The sequence below is a fragment of the Coturnix japonica genome, chromosome Z (genome assembly GCF_001577835.2).
Source record: "Coturnix japonica isolate 7356 chromosome Z, Coturnix japonica 2.1, whole genome shotgun sequence".
NCBI classification, from domain to species: Eukaryota; Metazoa; Chordata; class Aves; order Galliformes; family Phasianidae; genus Coturnix; species Coturnix japonica.
This window is the reverse complement of record NC_029547.1, coordinates 36,959,716-36,981,050: the sequence shown is the minus strand read 5'-3', so window position 1 is coordinate 36,981,050 and position 21,335 is coordinate 36,959,716. Positions and strand designations below refer to the sequence as shown.

Below are 21,335 nucleotides of genomic sequence, written 5' to 3'. Positions count from 1 at the left end.
AATAATGGGGTTTTCTCCTCAGCTACTGAGGCCTTTTGTTTTTCTACTTCTTCTATTGACTCTCCTTCTTTTGTCTCCTCTCGATCATCTGCCTCCTCCCCCTATGAATCAATAGGCCGCAACGAGGCGTTAATGGCTCGCCTTAGCTCCTGCTCCCCCTTGGCCGATCTACATAACCTTCTAAGAGCGCCAAGGGCGGGAAGCAGCTACTGCGCCTCCTTGTTCCCTGCACAAGCTCGCTCAAAAAGCTCCTTGCTGGCTTTCTCTAATGCCGACAGACTCACATAGTGAGCAACTTCGTCAGCCAGACCTCTCCGCATCATCCACTTAATAATTGGATCGAGGTCCTCATCATCCACTTCACACCACACCCATGAAGCCATCCCCCACAGCATACTCATGTACTGTCCCATAATCAGAACTATAAAGGAGTTGCTGTCTCTCACACACACACGGTTCGTACCGCTCTCACCACATCACGTTCGGGGTCACCAATTGTCGCCTCCCGATCCGGTGACAAATCAAGGCTGCCGTGTGACTGTACCGTGCCTCCGCGTACGGGGAACAGATGGGGGACACACACACAGTGCGTAACGCCGAAAGTACCGGTTTAATGCCTTGCAACAAACCCTATATAGTGGTACAGGTGACTGCCCCTGGCAGACACCGTCATCTCCCTGACTCAACCCCAGGTGCACGCAGGCACCACCTACCCAATATGCAACAGTAGTAACCTCATTCTCTCAGTTTCAATGGCATCCTGTACATACTGTCTTTGAACTGCTGATAGCAAAAAAGAGATCTGAGTTACGTAGCCAATGAGTTAATTTTGGTATCAGCATCAGCGCAAGTGTGGACAATTAGCTAGCAGCCCTAGTGGAAATAAGTATTTTGCTTTGTTTCGGTGCTAAATCACTTGTAACGCTGTCATTCGCTATTAGCTTGCTCTTATGAGCCATGAGATTACAAATTAGACACTGGTGTTGACTTGCGGAATCAAACTCTATAATCCAGAGATGGGTTATAAAGCAGGTATGTTTTATTCCAGCGCTGGGTGCAAGGGGGATAGCTCCTCCAAACTTGCACACCAACTTGTAAAACCGTGATACAGATATAGGTACACCTCATGTATAGTCAATGATTTCCTGTAATTCTGATACATATTCAATAATTCTTTATCATGCAGACCCCCTCTTGTTATCGCCCATCTTGTCAGGGAGATGCAACTCCTCTTCTGATATTTACAACCTCTAATCCCTTTCTGGACAGGTCTCAGGGAGTTCTCACTCCTTATCTGCATCCTTCCTGCTCTCCCAGACCCACTGTCTCCATTCCTTGTTATTCTAATTAACTAAATAATTTTCTGTAAACTACCTTTAACTATCCCCCTTTCAGCCCCCCTTTATTCTAATTCCAGCAGAGCATCTGTTTTCTGCTTCACTGTTCAGTGTCTCACAGGAACTAGTTCCACAAAGCACTGACTTCACATAAACAACTAGCCATGTGAAACTTGTGATTTGATCTTCTGTGAATTTAGTAGAACTTAGGTGTTTTTGTTTTTGTCTTGATAGTAGTCCTACATTCAGATCCCTCAGTTGCTAGATAGTTCTCAGTTTCCCACCTGCTTTTTACAAGAACAGCTAAGTCATGCCTGACAAAATTGGTGGCCTATTATGATGGAGTTACAGCACCAGTGGATAAAGGAAGAACAACTGATATAATCTACCTGTGCAAAGCATTGGGCATGACATCATGGTTGCCCAATTGGAAAAAATGGATTTGGCAGATGGAACACTCCCTGGATAAGGAATTGGCTGGATGGTCACACTCAGAGTTGCAGTCAGTGGCTCAGCGTCCAAGTGGAGACTGCTAACAAGTAGTGCTCCTCAGGTATTGGTGTTAGGACTGGTGTTATTTAACATCTTTGTTGGTGACATGGACAGTGGGATTGAGTGCACCCTCAGCAAGTTTGCAGATGACACCAAGCTGAGTGGTGCAGTTGACATACCAGAGGGAAGAGATGCCGCTGAGAGGGACCTGGACAAGCTTGAGAGCCATGCCAACCTCATGAAGTTCAACAAGGCCAAGTACAAGGTCCTGCACCTGGGTTGGGGTAGTCTCAAGCAAAGACACAGGTTGGTCTGAGAAGGGATTGAGAGCAGTCCTGAAGAGAAGGATTTGGGGTATCAGTTGATGAAAGATTCAACATGAGCCAGCAATGTGTACTTGCAACCCAGAAAGTGAAGTGTATCTTGCGTTGAATCAGAAGTGTGAACAGCAGGTTGAGGGAGGTAATTCTGCCCCTCTACGCTGTTCCCATGAGAACCTATCTGGAGTATTGTGTCCAGTTCTGGAGCCCCCAGCACAAGAAGTACATGGAATTGTTGAATTGGGTCCAGAGGAGGGCCACAAAGTGATCAGGGAGCTGGAGCACATCCCCTGTGAGAACAGGCTGAGAGAGCTGGGACTGTTCAGCCTGGAGAAGAGGCCTTCCAACATTTCTGAAAAACATAGCCTGGATTTTAGATGTTCTTCCTTAGAGAAGGAGAGAAGAGGCAGGGGACATCACCCATCTCTCATGAGCTGTCATCAGCCCTTTCTGATTTTGTATACAGCCTTGATTTAATGAAGCAGTAAAATGAACCAGAAAAAAATACATAAACAACTAAACCTACTCTTACCCAAGTAATGGTAATGCCTTTCTCCAATAATTTGAAACTTTGTGGCTCTGCTGATTGATGATAACTGGACATTACTCTGATAATGTGTCTCCAGAAGATGGTCTCATTATTGGTTTTGAAGCTCTTGTTCTACCAGGAGGTTTTCAGAAATGAGAGAAGCAGACTGATGTTTTTGATTCCTCTATTTTAAACTGTTTTTCTTTTTACTAAAAAGAAAAAACAGATGGATTGTTTTAGCTTGCCATTTGGCAGAAAAGGCATATTAGCAAATAAATAAATGGTTCAAAATCTTTAGAGTTGTTATTTCTCTGTCATATAATAGGAAATGTAAAATAGAATTAAAAAAAAAAAAAGAAAGAAAAAAAAAAGGAAGAAAAAAGATCTTTGAGGATGAAGCAGAAAAGAAATCAGGATGTGGGACTGCCACAAGGAAGTCAGATCTACTTCAGTTGCTTTAGACAGTAGTAAACATCTCAGGCAAGACATGTAGACTGCTTTGTTGATTTAAAATCCTTCTTAGTTTGATTTGGAGAGGGAGAAAAACAGCAGCAAGAGTGTTGTCAAAAAATGAAATCTGCATCTCTAGCACAGTGAAGCATTGTTTTTTTTCTTGTTTTTTTTGCCAGTGACCCTTCTGGAGATGTTTTGATTAGAAAGGAGACAAAATCTTAGACTTTAGCAGGAGAGACCAAACTCTTCTGGTAATGGAAAGGATAGGGTTTACCTGAAGGAAAAGTGAGCCCAGATGACATCATAATTCAACTGTTTCAGTTAAATTCCAGAACTCTACTGTAAGCCTAGGATCTACTTCAACAGATTTCAGCAGTTTTTCCTTGCAGTTTTCTCCTTTCTGCCTAAATTCTTTTCATTGTGGTTGTTTTGTTTTGGTGTATTATTTTCCTTTTTGGAGAGGAGAGGAGCAGGACGAGGATTATGTTTAAACTGCATTCGACCTGGACATGCGGAATAAGTCCATCGTAATGATGCTCTCTGTGTGACCAAAAAAGTGAGTTCAAAGTGAATAATACTCTAAGATTCGCTTTGCTTCATCTAGGCCTGAAACTGGAGTTACACTTATAGTTCTTCTGCATTTATAATTGTAATTCACTATTTTTTCATTAGTTATTGTGGCATATATTTTTATACGAATGTATTGTGTTTTCATAATGAGAAATAATACAAATTTTCAATTACTAACTAGTAAAAACTTCCATAAAAAGCCTTTTTCCACATCTCACAGACCTTCTTGTTCCCTTTTATCTTATCCATGAGCTCCCTGATCATCCATGCAGGTTTCCTGCCACCTTTCTCTGATTTCCTACTCTTAGGGATGCACCAATCCTGAGCTTGGAAGAAGTGCTGTTTAAATGTTGCTCAGCTCTCACAGGCCCCCTTGCCTTCAAGCACTCTAACCCATTAGGTACCTCTAAGTAGGTCCCGGAAAGTGTTGAAGTTGGCTCTCTGAAAGTCCAGGGTAGCAATCCTACTTTTTGCCTTATTTCTTCCACACAAGATCCTGAACTCGACTGTCTCGTGATCACTAAATCCCAAGCTGCCCCCAACCTTCACATAACTAGCAAGCCCATCTCTGCTGGAAAGAACAATGTTGCCGAGTTACTGAACTCCTCTGCAGTTTAACCAGACGTTGAAGTGCACCACTGTTGGCTTCTAAGAAATTAGAATATAGTTCTGAAAGACCACAGAAGCATTGTGTATACATTGCAATTGGGAAACCATGTTGATCTCTCTGCTGCTGTCCCGCCCATTTTGTTCCTCCAGACCAAAATGAGAGGTTTTCTTCCAAGAATTCTCTACTTTACCAGACTTAAAGGCAAGACCTTTTTCTCAGTTTTCTGTTAAAATGCATGCCTATTCATTTTTAAAAATGATACATTTTTACTAATCTTGAATGTTCAACCATCTTTTACACAACACTGGTCATAGCTTTAGCCTAAGCATTAGTTAAAGAGAAAGTAAAGATGACCATCAGTGGACAGAAATGAATAAATAGAACATGGTGTATTATGATGACCTATTTTTAACATAAGAGCCACTGCTCTGCAGCTTCTGAGCTATTCACAATCTCCTCTCTGTCAGTATCAGTTACTGATACTTCCTAATGCACCAGAAAGTGATGAGTACTGGTAGGTATTTTGAACTAGTTCTGCCACTGTCACTGCCTTTCAATGTCCTTAGGACCACTTTGTGCAGACTGCATAGTGCTGCAGCAACTGAACTCAAGTAATTTATCCTCATTGGATCCACACTGCAGACAGTGCTGAACCTGCAACATTCCTGTTGAAGACAGCTTTTTGTCAATGAGCTCTCATGACACAACAGCCATTTCTGTGTCTGAGAGACCTTGTATTTGAAATCTTTGGGCAGAGCTGCTGCTCAAGAAAATCTCCTTAGGCAGGGAAGTAACTGAGTTATGTCTGCAGAACTTCTGCCTGTAAGCAAAGAGGGCTGCCAGCTGCAGTCAGCCTTTCTAGTTTCTGCTTGCACGATTCCTAGTGAGTATTTTTTATTGGTGTTTATTTTTACCATCTTTCTGCTCTTAGACAAGTGAGCCACTTTCTTACTGTCACTGTATTTCTATAAATCAAATGGCTGCACCCAACCCACTGAGAGAATTTATCTCAGAATAATTACTTTTGTTGAAGACGCAGAAGTTCTCCCGCACAGCCTGTGAACCACAGCTGCTGCAGCTCTGTGCTCTGCTCTCACTCAGCTGTGCATGTTCCATTCAGAGAAGCCAAAGGGGAGAAGCGACGTTCAGAACCAGACGGTGGAAAGCATTCATCCGAGTGATTAACAATGGAATTAGACACGTTCCGCAACCATTTTAGCTTCAACGTTTTAGTACCAGAAAACACTAGCTTCACTCCTTTAGCTTCGTGAACGAAGCAGCACCTGCGGTCACGACCCGCCCAGTAGGAGGGAGCCACTGCCCGCAGTGAGCGGCCGCCCGAAGCCGGCTTCCTGCCCGGCGCAGCCCCCGTTCTCCTGCGCGAGGTGAAACAGCCCCCGCCCCCGCGGTCCCGGCTATGCCGCTGCCTGCCACACTTCCTCCGCGCCCCGCTCCGCACTTCCTGCCCCTCGCCCGGCCGCCAGCACCGCCCTCCCCGCGGGAGGTGCCGGGGGCTGCGGGGGACGCGGCAGCGGCCGCTTTCCTGCACCAGCCGAGGCAGCCCGACGGCTGAGCGCGTTGAGGTGAACTTGGGCTGCTGGCAGCAGGCCGAGCCGGGGCTTCGCGGGGCTTTGCAGGGATGGGGCAGTGCCGGGGGCGAAGGCTGGCGGTGGGGGTGGCTGTGCCTGCAGGTCCCTCGGCCGGACCCCCTCCGGCTCGGGGGGAGGCGAGTGGTGTCTGTCCCGGACAGGGCCGCGGGTGGCGGCCCCTTTTGCTCCGTGCCCGCAGCCTCTGTGCTCTGGGGGTCTCGCAGGGGCTGGGGCGCCCCGAGCCCGGAGCAGCTCCGCTTACCGCAGCGGGGTATGGATAACGTTGTGATTGAATTGAGGGGGCAGTGACGGGTTCGGGCCGCTGGTCCTGCTGGAGCCTGGCGACAGTGCGTGGAGGCGCCGTCTTGCCACGGGAACTGCCCACCCCTCGGCCCGCTGCTCAGTCTGCCCATCAAAGCGCATTTTAATCGCTGTGTGCTTGATGAACGGTTGCTCGAGATGTGGTGGTGTATTTCTTTGTTTATTTTCTGTTTATTTTTCCAGTGTGGGGTTGCGTGTTTTACAGTGAAATTGTACTTGTGGTTTTACTGGGGTGGAGGGGATGATGTGATGTTATGGTTCCTATGCTGTGCATATAAGCTTGCTCTATTCCTTTTAATTTTAATAGTTTTTAAGAGCAAGTAGGGGTCCTTTCAGTTTTGATACTCACAAAATATTTCATTTTGTATGGAGAAGTGCCTAAACCAAACCACATCCTTAAAAATAAATTAGCAATCTGGCTATCAGTGAACTCATGTGTAACGTTTCTTGCTCATTGTTGTTTCCGTATGGAAGTGTTCTGGATGCCACAGCTGATGCCTGAGAGTCAACGTGCAGGTGTCACAATCCAAAGCTCTCCTTTAGATTAATTGAGTAAGGGGCAGTGCATGGTGGGCTCTGATATGAAAAATAGCTACTGAGGTGGTGGTAGCCATCAGCCACTCCCTTAGCAGGAGCCTTTTCCATCTTATGTTCTTCTGATCTGTTGTTTGTGCCTACTAATACACCTGGAAAGGAAGACCTGCGGTCCATTCTGGGTCTCAAGTGTTTTTTCCTGAGTATGATGAGCTTGCAGTTGCAGAACCTGTTGGCCGAGAGCTGCGCCCCTTCCTGTGGAGTGTGTAATGTGATAATTTGGACAAACAGTGACTCATGGGCCTCTCAAGGCTTCATATCGGTGGCCTGTGGGCAGGGGATGGCTCCCTGGGTGAGATGGTGGCATGTGGCCTAACCCACTCTGACTTGGGGATGGCTACCCTGGGGGCTGTGTCTCTTCTAGCAGTCCTCAAGGAGGCTTCTGAGTCCTGGCTGCTGGAGGGATCTGCTCCAGCTGGTAGTAGGGCAGCACAAGAAGCAGGAGGTGTTAGCTTGCTCAAGCATGCATCGCTGGATCCATCCATCGATGGAGCACCACTGGGCTAGTGTCAGAGGGCTGGAATGTTCAGAGGTCAGGAGTTCTGTGCTCTACCAAGTGTACAACTGATGCATGTGGCAGAGCATCGCATTCCACAGCTGTAGTAAACATGGATGAGAGATGGGTTCCTTAATTTTCGGTAAAAAAACATTCTTACACATAAAATCAGAAACATGTTTTCTTCTTTACTTAATAGCTGTGCCAAGGTATTTCCTGGAGAACAGCATGCACAAATACATTTCCATATCAATGTATTCCCTGGGCTGGTTTGCATTTCTTTCCTTCAGGATGCATATCTCCCCAGGAGAAAGCCACACAGTTCTTATTTCTAAGCTGTAGCAGGAGGAAATGCCAGTATTGCATCTGGGGTTGTGCCCTGGATCAGATTGGGTGGATGGAAGGTGCCTGTGTGTCCTGTCTCTTCATTCCTTCTCCTTTTTCTCCTTCTGTAGACTATAAAACATATTTCCAATTAACACAAATCAGTTAAGGGCAAGCAACAGTGGATTTTTTTTTAGAGGGAACAATGCATGGAAGTCAAGTGAGGAGTGCTTCAGTGAAATCAGTGCTTTCTCACCCACTTATTTCTAATAGGGGCAGCTCAGGCAGCATGACACTGGGGTATCCACAGTCCTGTGGCACTGTGCTCCAGGCAAGACAGTCACTTTCTGAGCTAAGCAGCAAACTCAGTAGGTAACTTTCCAGTAAGTCTCTGAAGCTGGTGAGGTGGGTTCTTCCTTTAGGAGCCACTGGTTGGGTGTTGGGTAGATGCTTTTCAGCAGAGGTTGAGGTTGGATATTTAAAAAAAAATTATTCCCAAAAGAGTGGTGAGTTGGAACAGGCTGGAGTCACTGTCCCTGGCTGTGTTTTAGAACCATGTGGGTGAGACACTGAGATACATAGCTAGTGGGCATGGTGGTAATAGGTTGACAATTGAACTAGTTGATCTCAGAGGTCTTTTCCAGCTGTTATGGTTCTACGTACTTCTTACTGCCAGGAGGTAAACACAACATGTTTTATTCAAGCAGAACTTGAAATGGTGCACTGTATCTTGCAATTTGTGTTTACTAACTTTTCCATGTTTTCAAGTATACCAGCTTGTACCTTTACAGTGAAGAACAGGACACAGATGACTTTGGACAGATTTTGTTATATGTTTTTTGAAATGTAATGTTTTGTTTTGGTAAGCACAACTAAATAAATCATCTTGTCCTTAGCTGATGTGGTTGTCCCTGTTTCATAGAATCATAGTCTCACAGAATGGCTTGGGTTGGAAGGGACCTTAAAGGTCATCTATCTCCAGTCCCCTACCAGCCACTAAATCTGGTATTTCCTGCATTTTGATTTTGTCTCTGATGTTCTGTTGTTTTAGATTTGCAGGGAATCTGCCCTGTAAATCTCAAGTGTTCCTCTTTGTGTAGCACAGCAGGAAGTAGATCTGCACAGCAGCACGTGCATTTCTGTGGCCTATACCTTTGTGCTGGAAACCTATTTGTGTGCAATGCAGGTGGTGGGGCTGTGCTGCTGAGGGAGAGTGACAAGGAGTTGTGTCTGACACTAAGTCTGGAAGGAGTGTTCCAAAGTGGTTTTTACTCTGGATGCAGATGCGCATGTGCTGTTGAAGGACTTAAGCCCTAGGCATAGAATAATATCAGAATCTCTGTTTCCTGTTAGCGATCGGAATCGTCATCTTCTGTGATCGCAGCATGTCCCCATGCAAAACCCTTTGAGGGTTGCTGCCATTTATTAACTTATAATACATTACAACCTGTGAATTGCACACACAGGGAAAAATAAGTTGTGGTATTTAAGAGCACACACCTTGAGTGAATGCACAACAGATTAGTATCAAATGCACCCATTTCACATTGAGTTAGTGTCTGGTAGTACACTGGTGTTTGCTGTTTGATTTTGTGACTGTTTTTATCTGTTATCTGCAGTAGTGCTGAAAGGAAAAAAAAAAGAAAAAAAAGAAGGTTGATCTCAATTTGCAGGAGAGCAGTCTTATTGCCAACTGTGCCCAAGGATCCCGATGGTGTTGGAGGATTTCTTGAGCTAAGTGCTGTTGCACTCCTTAAGACTGGATTTTATCAACTCATAGGATGGTTATGACCTGTTGTAAACAGAATTGCAACTGTCCTTTGCCCTCACATTGTGTTAAAATGAGCTGCTTCACAGTGTGAGTCTAGGCTCATCAGCAGCCAGTGCCTTCCATGTTGCTCACTTGCTAAACCTCATGCATTAAGGCAAACTACTTATTTTTGCTCAAGAGCGGCAGAAAACAGTGGATCAAAAGAAATAGCACTTCATATGATTTCCCATTGAAGTCAACAGTGTTTGCTTATTTATTTAAGTTGTCCTTAGGTTATTTATGTACTTACTTACCTTACCTAATAACTAACTGGCCTGGAACCATAACATTAGGTTCATATCACCAGTTGAAAGCAAGGTGTTACTTCAGGAAGGATGAGACTAAGGTTCATTATTGACTGAGTAGGATGACAAGGAATCTGTCCTCTTACCTCTAGATGAGTGCTGTTAATTAATTTGCTGTATGGAGTATGTGATAGAAGGATGGCTGGTTTGTTCTGTTTGGTTTTGGTTTTCATTGTATTGTTAAGAATATTTGAGATTTTCTTGGAAAACTGATGTGAGGCTTTATGTAGAAGCAAATATTATAATGTGGCTTTTTTCTTCCTCCAGGTGGAAATATCTGCCCTCCTTGCTTGGTGGAGTCCAGCTGAGAGCTGTTGCATTACTGCAGTGAAGGTCTGATTGTGTTCATATAGTAATCTAAGTGGGGGATGCAGTATAACACACGTAATTTAATTTGTTGTTTCTACTCTCTTGTGCTTCTGATTTTTTGCTTTTTTGACATGGTAGAGCTTGGGAACAGCTGCTGAGGAATGAAGTCTCCACCTCTTCTCGTGGCCTCACTCCTGGCATGCATCATTGTTTTGGGTTTCAATTACTGGATTGCAAGCTCTCGCAGTTTGGATCTGCAGGTAATGTTCCTATTGCTCTGCATGTGGTCATGCACATCTGCAGTTGGCAAAGGTAATTCACAGTAAGCAGGATGATTCCGCTAGATGTGATGAGTTTGCTTTAGGGACTTTAACAAATACTATAGTCAGTGCTTATCAGTACAGGGAAGAAGGGGAGGTCAGGGGGACCCAAAGACCTGAGTATGGTACCTCAAACATACGTAGACATTCAGCTACTTTCTTCTGCTTCAGGTTTTTTCTCAGAGTACGTTAAACTTGTAGTCCTTTTTAATATCTGAATAATCCCTGAAATTTGCTCATCTTCTTAAATTATTACTCTATATTGCCGCCACTTCCATTGCTGAATATAAAGAAAGATTGACCCCTTTCAGTATGTGCTGCATGAGTAATGTGCACTTGCCCTTTACAGGGTTTATTTATTTTAAATAAACAAAAAAGCCCTAAAGATGAAGGAGTGGTAATTAAACATGACTGATGAGAGCCACTGCTTAATTTTTCTACTGAACCAGTGGTTTCTTTGTAAGTGAAGTGACTTTAAACACTGAGTTCTTGACTGTAGAAATTGAACTTCTGTTTCACCCCAGTGTTCATACTCTTCATTCAGGTTATGTGTCAGGGGCCATGCAGCTGAGGGAATGTCTTAATCTTTCAGTGGTGGGAGGTTATGATGTCAGTGTCTCCTGGGGCCTAGGTCATCTTCCTTAGGTTGATGGCATCCAGCCCTTAGTAGCTGTGTCTGCACCACTGAGGCTTCACTGCATGGTCACGGAGCAGCTGGGGGGAAAAGACACTGGAAAGCAACCATACCAGCTGGTCTTGGTCTCAGGAACATACAGGCACAAGATGCTGTTCGTTGTTATTGATTACTCTACTGTCTTGTACCTTGGCCGCAAAATACAAGAACTGAAAATTCTTTTACTTCTGTGTCTTCAAGCACTCTGAGTAATATAAAAGCAGAGGTACAAAGCTCTATAAACTCTGTCCGCCAATCCATTTGTTGGCATGACTTTGTTGCTGTTAAGTCTAAATGGAATGAATGCTTTTCATTTATCTTCCAGCCAAACTAGAAATATTTTTTCTAAATTTTTCCCCACCTCTCCGTTCTCTCACTCTCTCTGGCAATGAAGAAGAGTAAGCAGGAAGTAATATGCAGCATACTGTGATGTAAGAAGATTTGATCTATTTTCTGACAGTCTTGGCAGTTGTGCAGTTCTTACTATATTCATTTCTAATCTGCCTGGAATTGATAGGTCTTTCTACCTGGTAAATACTGTCTTCCCCCACCCCCTACCCCTTCCTCCTTTGGCTTTATACTCTTTCTTACTGTCCATGAGGAACTTTATACAAAATGTTTAGAGAGAATGACCTCCAAAACTTAATGAATACTTAGAAAAAAACAGAATGGCCTTGGCAGCATCTGGCTGGATTGCTTTACCTTGTTTTTGTATGCAGTATTTGATGGTTTTGAGTTTTCATCTCGTCACTGCTCTCTGACTAGTCAAGAATAATCTTCTTATAAATAAATATTGTATATTTGTGCAGCATCTGGATGTCAGTTATTTAAATGTAAGTTGGACAGTATTGTCCTTCTTCCACTTTTTCCCTTGTCTTACAGTAAAACTTACTGATGATTTCATAATTGAATTTTCCCTATGTAAGGTTTGAATCAGTGCTGGAAGTGCAGTGATGTCCACATTGTCTGGATGACATTTGGAAAATGTTTTGACCTTGTACTTCGGAGAGATCATGGATAGTAATTTCTTTTTTTTAAATTATTTGTGTTTTGGTGTAGATGTACTTATTTTAGCCAAGGCCTCTGTACTTTTTTTGTAATTTTAAATGAAATTTAGATGGCCTCTACAGAATATGATGTTTCAAAAGCCTGTGTAAGACTGGTGCATGTGTTGTGTGTGCATGCCAGTGTCTGGAAGACATCACCATCTGAGAAGGTACTGTGATGAGATTAGTATTGTTAGCCTACTGTTTTCTCTGTGGTTGGGTATTCTTTGAGAATACTGGAAAAAAGTACAGCGAAAGGCAAAGTGGATTCACTTGTTACTTTAGATCTGCATATGTGAAATTTGAAAGCGTGACCCTTTTAAACAGTCTCAGGGAGAGAGCATTTCTTTGCCTTTTCCTATTGCTTTCTCAGAGACGGATCATGGAGCTGGAAGGCAAGGTCCGCAGGGCAGCGGCGGAGAGAGGCGCTGTGGAGCTCAAGAAGAATGAATTCCAGGGAGAGCTGCAGAAGCAGCGAGAGCAAATTGATAAAATACAGTCCTTGCATAGCTTCCAGATGGAAAATGCCAACAGAGCACACTGGGAAGAGAAGGTAGGAGCTCTTCTAGCTACACTGTGCCATGAAATTGTGGTTAACCATCACACTTTCTGCAAAAGAGTAAGTTTGCTCAAATATTCCAGCTAGTGGAGTTACAGTTGGTGTTTGTGTGACAAAATATTTAATGTATGAATTATCACTGAATGCAGCCTATAGCCTCAGAGTGGTAAAAGTCTTGCTCAGGTGTTTGTAATGGAGAAAGCCTTTAATAGAAATGTGTTGGTGGAATGGGGGAGCGGTGCGGAAAGAGAGAAACAGAAGTAAGCTGAAATCTGGATTTTTTTTACTGCACTGCATGAACTTTTAATTGTGAAACGGTAGAAGCTACAACTGATAGCATTTCTGAATAATACCTTTGCCTCCTGTATTGTTAGAGTTACCTTGGGTTGATGTCTGGCTTTCTTTTCTGTACACTAACATTTTAAAGCTTCTGGAAGAGAAGAAGCTGCACTGATAGATATGCTTGTATTCCTTTCCCAAGTAGTTACAAATGGTTAATATTTATTTCTACATGCATTGTAAGTTTCGGGGCATCTTCTGCCTCCAAAACTCAGCAGAAGTGAGATATGTGTTTGATAAAAAAGTAAGCAAGTTACTGTTTGGTTATTTATATTTTAATGTGTGTAGGTGTTATAAAGATACACTAGGATATTTAGGTTACATTCAATTGAAGAGAATCATAGAATTGTTTGTGTTGGAAGGGACATTTAAAGAACATCTGCTCCAACTCCCCTGCAATTAACAGGGACGTTTACATTTAGATCAGGTTGTTCAGAGCCTGGTGCAGCCTGACTTTGAATGTCTCCTACAAAGAGACATCCACACCCCCTCTCTGGGCACTACTCAGTCACTGGGAACTTTACCTGTCTGCCATGATTTCTCCAGTATGATGGAGAGTAGCTTGCCAGTTAAATCAGACCTCTGTACCTTGGGTAGTACCTCATTAGGCCATAGAATCCTAGAATTGTAGGGGTTGAAAGGGACCCCTGGAGATCACCTAGTCCCTGGAACCTAATAAAGCATGTTCTCTACAGTACGCTACACAGGAAAGTGTCTAGATGAGCTCTGAATATCTCCAGAGAAGGTGGCTCTGAAACTTCTCCGGGCAGCCTATTCCAGTGCTCTGTCACCTTCATAGTAAAGAAGTTTTTCATCATGTTTGTAGGCAATTTCTTATGTTCTTCTTTGTCCTCACTGCCACTTGTTCTGTCACTGAGCACTGTTTATAAGTGCTTGGCCCTATCCACTTGACTCCTGCCCATTAGATATTTATAAACATTGATAAGATCTCCCCTCAGTCTTCTCCAAGCTGAACATCCTGAGGTCTCTCATCCTTTCCTCATAAGGGAGATGCTCCAGGCCCCTCATCATCTTTGTGGTCTGCCTCTGTACTCTAGGACACCCCTGCCTTTCCTGAACTAGGAAGCCTAGAACTGGACCCGGTATTCCAGATGTCGCCTCACCAGGGATGAGTAGAGGGAAAGGATCACCTCCCTCGACCTGCTGGCTACAGTCTTCTTTATGCATCCCAGGATACAATGGTCTTCTTGGCCACAAGAGCACACTGCTGGCTCAAAGTCTACCTGTTGTTTACCAAGACACCCAGGCCCTTTTCTGCAGAGCTCCTTCCAGTAGGTCATCCTCTAAACTATACTGATGTGTGCAGTTATTCCTCCCCAGGTGTAGGACTCTGTACTTGCCCTTGTTGAACCTCATAAGGTTCCTCTCTGCCCAGTTCTCCAGCCTGTCCAGGTCTCACTGAATGGCAGCGCAGCCATCTGATGTGTCAACCACCCTTCCCAGCTTTGTATCATTATCAGATTTGTTGAAGGTTGTAATGGTTTTGTAATTTTTGCTATTGGTATTCCACATCATAATGTCATGTGGAGCACAGAGAAGAACTACACATCCCAGAGGACCTCATGGTCAGAGAGGGAAATACATCATGGAAGTTATGCTCATTCTCTCTCTCTCTCTCTCTCTCTCTCTCACTGCCTGGCAGCGGGTGTGGGTGTGCTTCCAAGCTGTGCACCTTCAATTTCAAAGTAGGCTTCTCAGTCTTTGGAAACCTCTCTCTCTCTCTTATTTTACTTGATTTATTAGCTTCAATTTCAATTAGATTGTATTATATTGTGTTATCTTGCATTCCAGTATTGCAGTTAGTAAAATAAGTTTTCCTCCTTAGGTCATTGCCACTGCTCCATTTGCTTCCTTGAGTCCAGCTCCCATCTCCCTACCCCTTTCTGTTTTCCCTTCCTATCTTTGTAGTCAGGGGGCCCATGGGCTTACTGTCCCCCTGTCATCGACAGATTGATCCAGGTATCTGCGTGACTCTGTCCCTTCGTCCAGGTCACTGATGAAGATTTTAAAAAAGACCAGACCAAGCACTAACCCCTGGAGAACACTGCTAGCTTCAGGCCACCAACAGGACTTTTTGCCACTGATCACAACCCCATAAGCTCTTCCAGTCAGTCAGTTCTCAATCCACCTCACTATCTACTCACCTGTCCCACACTTCCTGAGCTTGCCTACGAGGCTGTTACAGGAGATAGTGTCAAAAGCCTCGATTTATGCTCAGGTTACACAGCATCCACTGTTACCCAGTCACCTACCCAGCTGATGGTGACATCATAGGAGGCCACTAGATCAGTGATTTCCCCTTGCTGAATCCACATTGTCTACTCCTGATAAACCTCCATCTCTTCCACTTGCTCGGAGCTGACATCCAGAATAATCTGTTCCCATCACCTTCCCAGGGGCAGAAGTGAGGCTGACTGGCCTGTAGTTTACCAGCTCCTCCTTTTTGCCCTTTTTGAAGATTGGAGTGACACTGGTTCTCCTCCACTACTCAGGTACCTCTCTTGTTCTCCATGTCCTTTTGAAGATGATTGAGAGAGGTTTGGCAATTACTTCTACTAGCTCCCTCTGCACGCATGGCTGTATCCTTTGGGGACTCACGGGTTTGTGTGTATCAGGTTTGTCTAAACAATCTCTGTCCAGATCCGCCTCAAGCAAGTCTTCCTTTCCTCAGTCTCCCTACCTTCCTCGTTCAGCAGTGGGCCCACATTTTCCATCGCCTTCATTTTTCTATTGACATCCAGAAGCCTTTCTTGTTGTCCTTGGCCTCCTTCACCAGATTCAGTTCCTAGTAGGCCTTAGCCTTTTTTTTCCTTTTCTACATGCCTTAATGATGTTCCTGAATTTCTTCCAAGCGGGTAAAACCCCTTTTCCACATTCTGTAGACTTTCTCTTCCGTTTGGTTTTTTTCTTGAGCTCCTTGCTCACCCATGCAGGTCTTTTGCCTAATCTCTCGCTCTTAGGAATGCACTGATCTTGGGCTTGGAAGAAGTGGTGCATGGACTTGTGGAAATTTCAGGTTCCTCATGTGATTTCTAGCAGAGTCTTCTCCTATGACAGAGTGGACTTCTTTCACCCAGGCTCTGTCTTCAGGTTTGGAGATGTGGGGGATCTAAGAGAACTGATCACTGGTGAAAACTGATGCAAAAGAATTGTTGAGTCTCAATTGTTGAGTCTCAGCATTATTCATGTCTGTCAACACCAGATTTGTCTAGCAAGGATGGTACATTTTCTTTGTTTCTCTTTTTCTAACCATCATTCTTTTTTTCACATCTGTCAGCAGGTTCATTTCAGCTGTGCATTGGGGTTCCTAATCCCATCCATACATGCTCAGACAGCATTCCTAAATTGTTCCCAAGATGTGAATCAGTCCTTACTTCCAATGCTTATGCATTTCCTTCTTGTTCTTCAGTTCAGCCATAAGATGTTTATACAGCCATGCTGGTATCAAGTCTTCCTTGTCTGATTTCTTGCACTTTTAGATCAGGAGCTCCTGTGCTTGAAGAAAAGCATCTTTGAGGAGCTGCCAACACTCTTCTGCTCCAGTGACACAGAAGGCAGTTTTCCAAGGGTTTGTTTTCACAAGTTCCTTAAACAGGTGAAAATTTGCTTTTCCAAAGGTATTCACTTTGCTCTTGGCCCAGCCGGTATCCTTTGTGATCATGAATGCCAGCAGAGGTTCAGGTTGGGTATTAGGAAACATTTCTTTACTAAAAGAGTAATCAGGTGCTGGATTGATCTGCCCAAGAAGGTGATTGAGACGCCATCCCTAAAGGTGTTGAAGAAGCTTTTAGATGTTGTACTAAAAAACATGGTTTTAGTGGGGAAATATTGGTGGTAGGTGGGTGGTTGGACTAGGACTAGATCTTTTCCAAACTAGATTTTTCTATGATTCTGTGATTTTTGTCTTGACCCTCCAATAATGAGACTATGTGTGTTGGTGGGCAACAGGCCCAGTGAAACTCCTTTCTGGTTGCAGTATCTATCACCTGTATTAAGAAAATTGTCCTTTAAGTCACCTGGACTGCTTGCTGAGCTTCTTTTCCAGCAGATGTTAAGGTAGTTGATATCTCCGAGCAGAACAGGGCCTGTGATCGTGGTGTTTCCTGAAGCTGAGGAAAGAGCAATTTGTTGATTTTTCTCTTCCTGGTCAGGCGGCATGTAGTTAATGCCAAGCATGAGGTTTCCTTTGTTGTCTTGGTCTCTAACTCACACCCATCAGCTCTCAGCCTGCTTATTGCCATTTTTCAGACAGCTGTACACACTCAATCCTTTGTTTTACACAGAGCACAACACAACTTCAGACTCATCATTTCCCCATCTTAATCACTGCTCAGTATGCACACATGATCATGTCTCCCTTCTAGTAGCAGGCGTTGCAACTACATGTTCTGTGTACTGTTCGGTTTTACCATCCTCTGTGCAAGTACCATTGTTTGCATCTCAGGGTATAATTTGTGGTTCAGTGGTGCTTGGTGAAACCCTTCATTCTGTTTTGGCGTGCTTTTGCATTCCACATCTGTCCTGCAAGTAGCAGAGAAAATTTATGAGGGAAGAAAAAAAAAAATCTTTTTGAAAAGGAAAATGCATTTTCTGCATCTTTTTCTTTATTAGAATTTCCTTTACCAAGGTAGAATTTCTAGGTGTCAGTGGAAATGTCATTTTATTGGTAGACTAGCACAATGGGCAAAATATCAATAGCTAGTGAGAAGAACTCACCTAGGTCTCCTAAGAAAGCCCCATGGATGGAAAAGTGCTTCCTTTTGCCAAGTGCAGTGTGCACTTTTTCCTTTAAATTACCCTGGTACTAGTCAGTTGCAACTGCCACCACACAATCATTTTTTCTTGTGGTAAAGTTGCTTTTTTCCTTTGAGTTTAGAGGAACTATCATTTATCAAATCCTGCATTTTTGCCAGAAAAAGTCATTTATAAAACAAACAAACAAACAATCTTGTTATTTGATATAGGATGAATGGGTTATTTTGGAGAAGGTTTAGAGAAGCTTATGAAAAAATCTTGCCTTTGGTATCTCTTGGAACTTCTGTCTTGAAAGAGTCATTGCAAAGATGAGAGAGACTAATTCATGTATACATATCTAGAACTGGAAGTGGCTGTACACTCACTATCAGAGCAATTGTGCAGCCATGTGATATGTTATTGCTATAACAGGGCTGAATGGTCAGGTAAAAATTACAAAATGGCTTAGAAAAAAGCAGTGGGTGGAGGAGCTGCTCCTCCGGCTACAAACATATTACATCTGCAGTGCCTGATTACATGGCATCAGTTATGGTTACAGTCAGTAGGGCTGACTGGAGAAGCACCTGCTCTCTTCCTGATAAGATGTTTTCTGGCTCTAAATGTTCCTGAGCCAGAAATAGTTGCTGCTGGAAAACACTGTGCTTTATGATGCCCTTATGTTCCTTTGGCAGCTGCTGTTGGAAGGCAGGATTCTGGACAAGGTGGGGCTGGGACTAGCAGAGCTGATCTTAATCTCTTAAGTGCATTCTCTTTCATCATCCTAAAATGCAGATGGTATTCAGTAATGGAATCGTCAATGAAGTTTGCTGTTGGAAACCCAGGAGCTGATACTGTGGGAAGTGTTAGTTGTAAGTGATGCAATGGACTAATTTCATCTTCTCTTTCATGTGACTGGGGAAGAACAAGTCTCGGGAGGCTGAAGACTGGAACAAGCATGCATGTGTCTGTGCACTTGCTCTTGTTGTGACACATGAACAGACATCCCTCAGAGATGTTTTTTGCTTCCCAGTTCTGCAATTTAAGAGCACAGAGAAGTTATAGAGCCTCTGGATATAGAAGGGTAGTACTTAGCAAAAGTAACTCTCAAATTCGATTTGAGACTCATCTTAATTTCACTTTATCTCTGGTCACTGCATCTTATTACTTTGATTATAATATGGATAAGGATATGGTCTGAACTATTGGATCAATATATACCAAACTATTACAGCAGTAATACACATTCTAGGTTAAAGTAATTCTTGGAGAAGGTGTGACTATCACTAGTTACATCTGCCTTCTTTTCTAGTTCAGTTGCCTCTGTGCTGCTTTGGGAACAAGAGTACAGAAGGAAGAAGGTTCTTGGAGCATGAAATACCCCATGGTCTCACCATCCATTGAGGCAATGTAATCCTGGGTAATTGCTCTCATTGGTAATTGTGGAACTGTAGAATCATTAAGGTTGGAAAAAACCTTTGAGACAAGCTAGTCCAGCCACCGACCGATCCCCAACATGCCCACTAACCATGCCCCTGAGTGCCCCGTCCTCACATTTCTTGGATGCCTCTGGGGATAGTGACTCTACCACCTCCCTGGTCAGGCTATTCCAGTGCTTCACTACTCCTTCAGAGTATAAATTGTGTTTATCTCGTGTCTTGAGTATGTATAAAACACTTCTGTCAGCAGACTGCTTTTAAAAAAATCTGTTTGAATTATTGAGGATTTAGCCAATGGCTTCTTGAAATCCATACAGAAGTAGACTGAAGAGATCAAGAGGCGTTAGAGGAACTCTCAGTAACAGCAGACAAGGAATCTGGAGTACAGAAGAGCTGTTTTTAATCCATAAGCAGTTTTCTAAAGCAGAACAATATCCTGCATGGTTGTTATTCAGAACTCGTAGCTTCTGGGTTGTGCATGCCCACAATAGGTTTTTGAACAGTGGAGCAGCAGAACATTACTTGTAATCTGTTTCATGCTAAATTCCTAGAGTGTGTGTTTGCAGTTTGGTTTTCTGTAATTCTTCCCAAGCACACATCTTGCTTTTTTGAGGAGGGTCAGCAAGCGTTCTTTGCTGTAAGGGAAGTGCCTGGTACTGTTGCTTGGTGTCTTTTACCACTGTTCACAGCTGCTCTCATCGCTCCACTGAGAAGATTTCAACTCCCAACTCAGCCTTCTGAGACAGAACACCTGTTGGCATGTGGAGTGCGGGTTCTGCTCAAAAAGAGTGGCAGTGGCCAGAGAGAGAGAGAAAAAAGCCTACTGTGGAAATAAGGAGATGCCTGTGTGTTCACAAGAGGTCTCCATTCCCCTGATTAAGAAAGTGGGCAGGAGAGGTAGAAAACCGGCATGGCTCAGCAAGGACCTGCTGAGAGAACTGAGAGCGAAGAAAGGGGTGTACAAGCTCTGGCTGTGTCACCTGGGAAGAATACAGGGATACCATCCGGACTTGCAGACGTGGGATCAGGAAAGCCAAGGCGCAGGCAGAACTGAACTTGGCGAGGGACGTGAAAAACAATAAGAAAACCTTCTACAGGTACATTGGCCGGAAGAGACAGGCCAAAACGGGCGTACCTACTTTGGTAAATTTAAAAGGAGAACTGGCTTCAACAGATGAGCTTTCACCAGGGGAAGCATGCTACCTCATTTGTGGCCTTTATGAAGAGTGACGGCGTTGGTGATGAAGGAGAGCAACATGTCATTTACCGGGACCTGAGCAAGCCTTTGACATGGTCCCCCATCACCACTCCTCATCTCAATTGGAGGAAGTGGATTTTTATGGTGGCACAACTAGGATAAGCAATTGGTTAAAGGCCGCGGACAGAGGTGGTGTCAAGGCTCTATGGACCAGGTGGAGGCCGTAACCGAGCGTGTCCCTCAAGGGTCCTGTCTGGGACCAGCTGCTCTTTAACATCTTATTAATGACATTGATGAGGAATTGCAGTGCACCTCAGCAAATTTGCTGAATCCTCGACACCAAACTGAGTGGTGCGGTCCAAATGGAGGAGTGGAGGGAACGGATGCCATCAGAGGACCTTGACAGCTGGAAATGCGGGTCGGTGAACCTAATCAGGGTCAACACGGCACAGAGTGCAGAGGTTTTGCACTTTGGGCTGAAGAACTCGGCACCTGTACAGGCTGAGGAGTGGTCCTTGAGAGCAGCTCGGCAGAGAAAGACTGGAGCCGATAGAATGAGAAACATAACAAGGCAGCGTGCGCTCTGGCAGCCTGGAAAGCCAATGGGATCCTGGGCTCCATCGGAAGGGTGGTCAGCAGGGAAATAGGGAGGTGATTGTCCCGTCTCACTCTGCTCTTGGTGAGGCCCCACTCTGGAGTACTAGCTGATCCGAGCGGGGTGATGGACCTCAGTAACAGATAAAAGTACATAGGAATTTTGAAAGGGTCCCAGAAGGATGGCCACGAAGATGAACAGAGGGGCTGGAGCACTCCCCCTAGAGGAAAGAGCTGGAGAGTATGGCGTTTGTTCAGCCCTAGGAGAAGAGAAGGTTTTGCCGGCGTGACTCATTGGCATCGGCCTTTCGTACTCCGAAGGGAACTTACTCCCAGGAGGGGAGTACACTCTTCGA

The 21,335-nt window shown here is 44.2% G+C and overlaps 1 protein-coding gene across 3 annotated transcripts in view; it reads left to right on the top strand.

Moving 5' to 3' along the window:
- The first annotated feature begins 3,465 nt into the window (after positions 1-3,465).
- GOLM1 (golgi membrane protein 1) overlaps positions 3,466-21,335 on the top strand; it is a 42,456-nt gene continuing 24,586 nt past the window's right edge. The window contains exons 1-4 of one of the 3 annotated variants that reach the window (XM_015849287.2): positions 3,466-3,687; positions 10,018-10,083; positions 10,198-10,319; positions 12,472-12,651. In XM_015849287.2, the coding sequence (XP_015704773.1) occupies positions 10,221-10,319; positions 12,472-12,651 (279 nt within the window). In that variant the 5' untranslated portion in view covers positions 3,466-3,687; positions 10,018-10,083; positions 10,198-10,220. Of the gene's footprint in view, positions 3,688-5,763; positions 5,895-10,017; positions 10,084-10,197; positions 10,320-12,471; positions 12,652-21,335 lie in introns of those variants that run through there. The other 2 variants (XM_015849286.2, XM_015849288.2) reach the window with 2 other exon arrangements.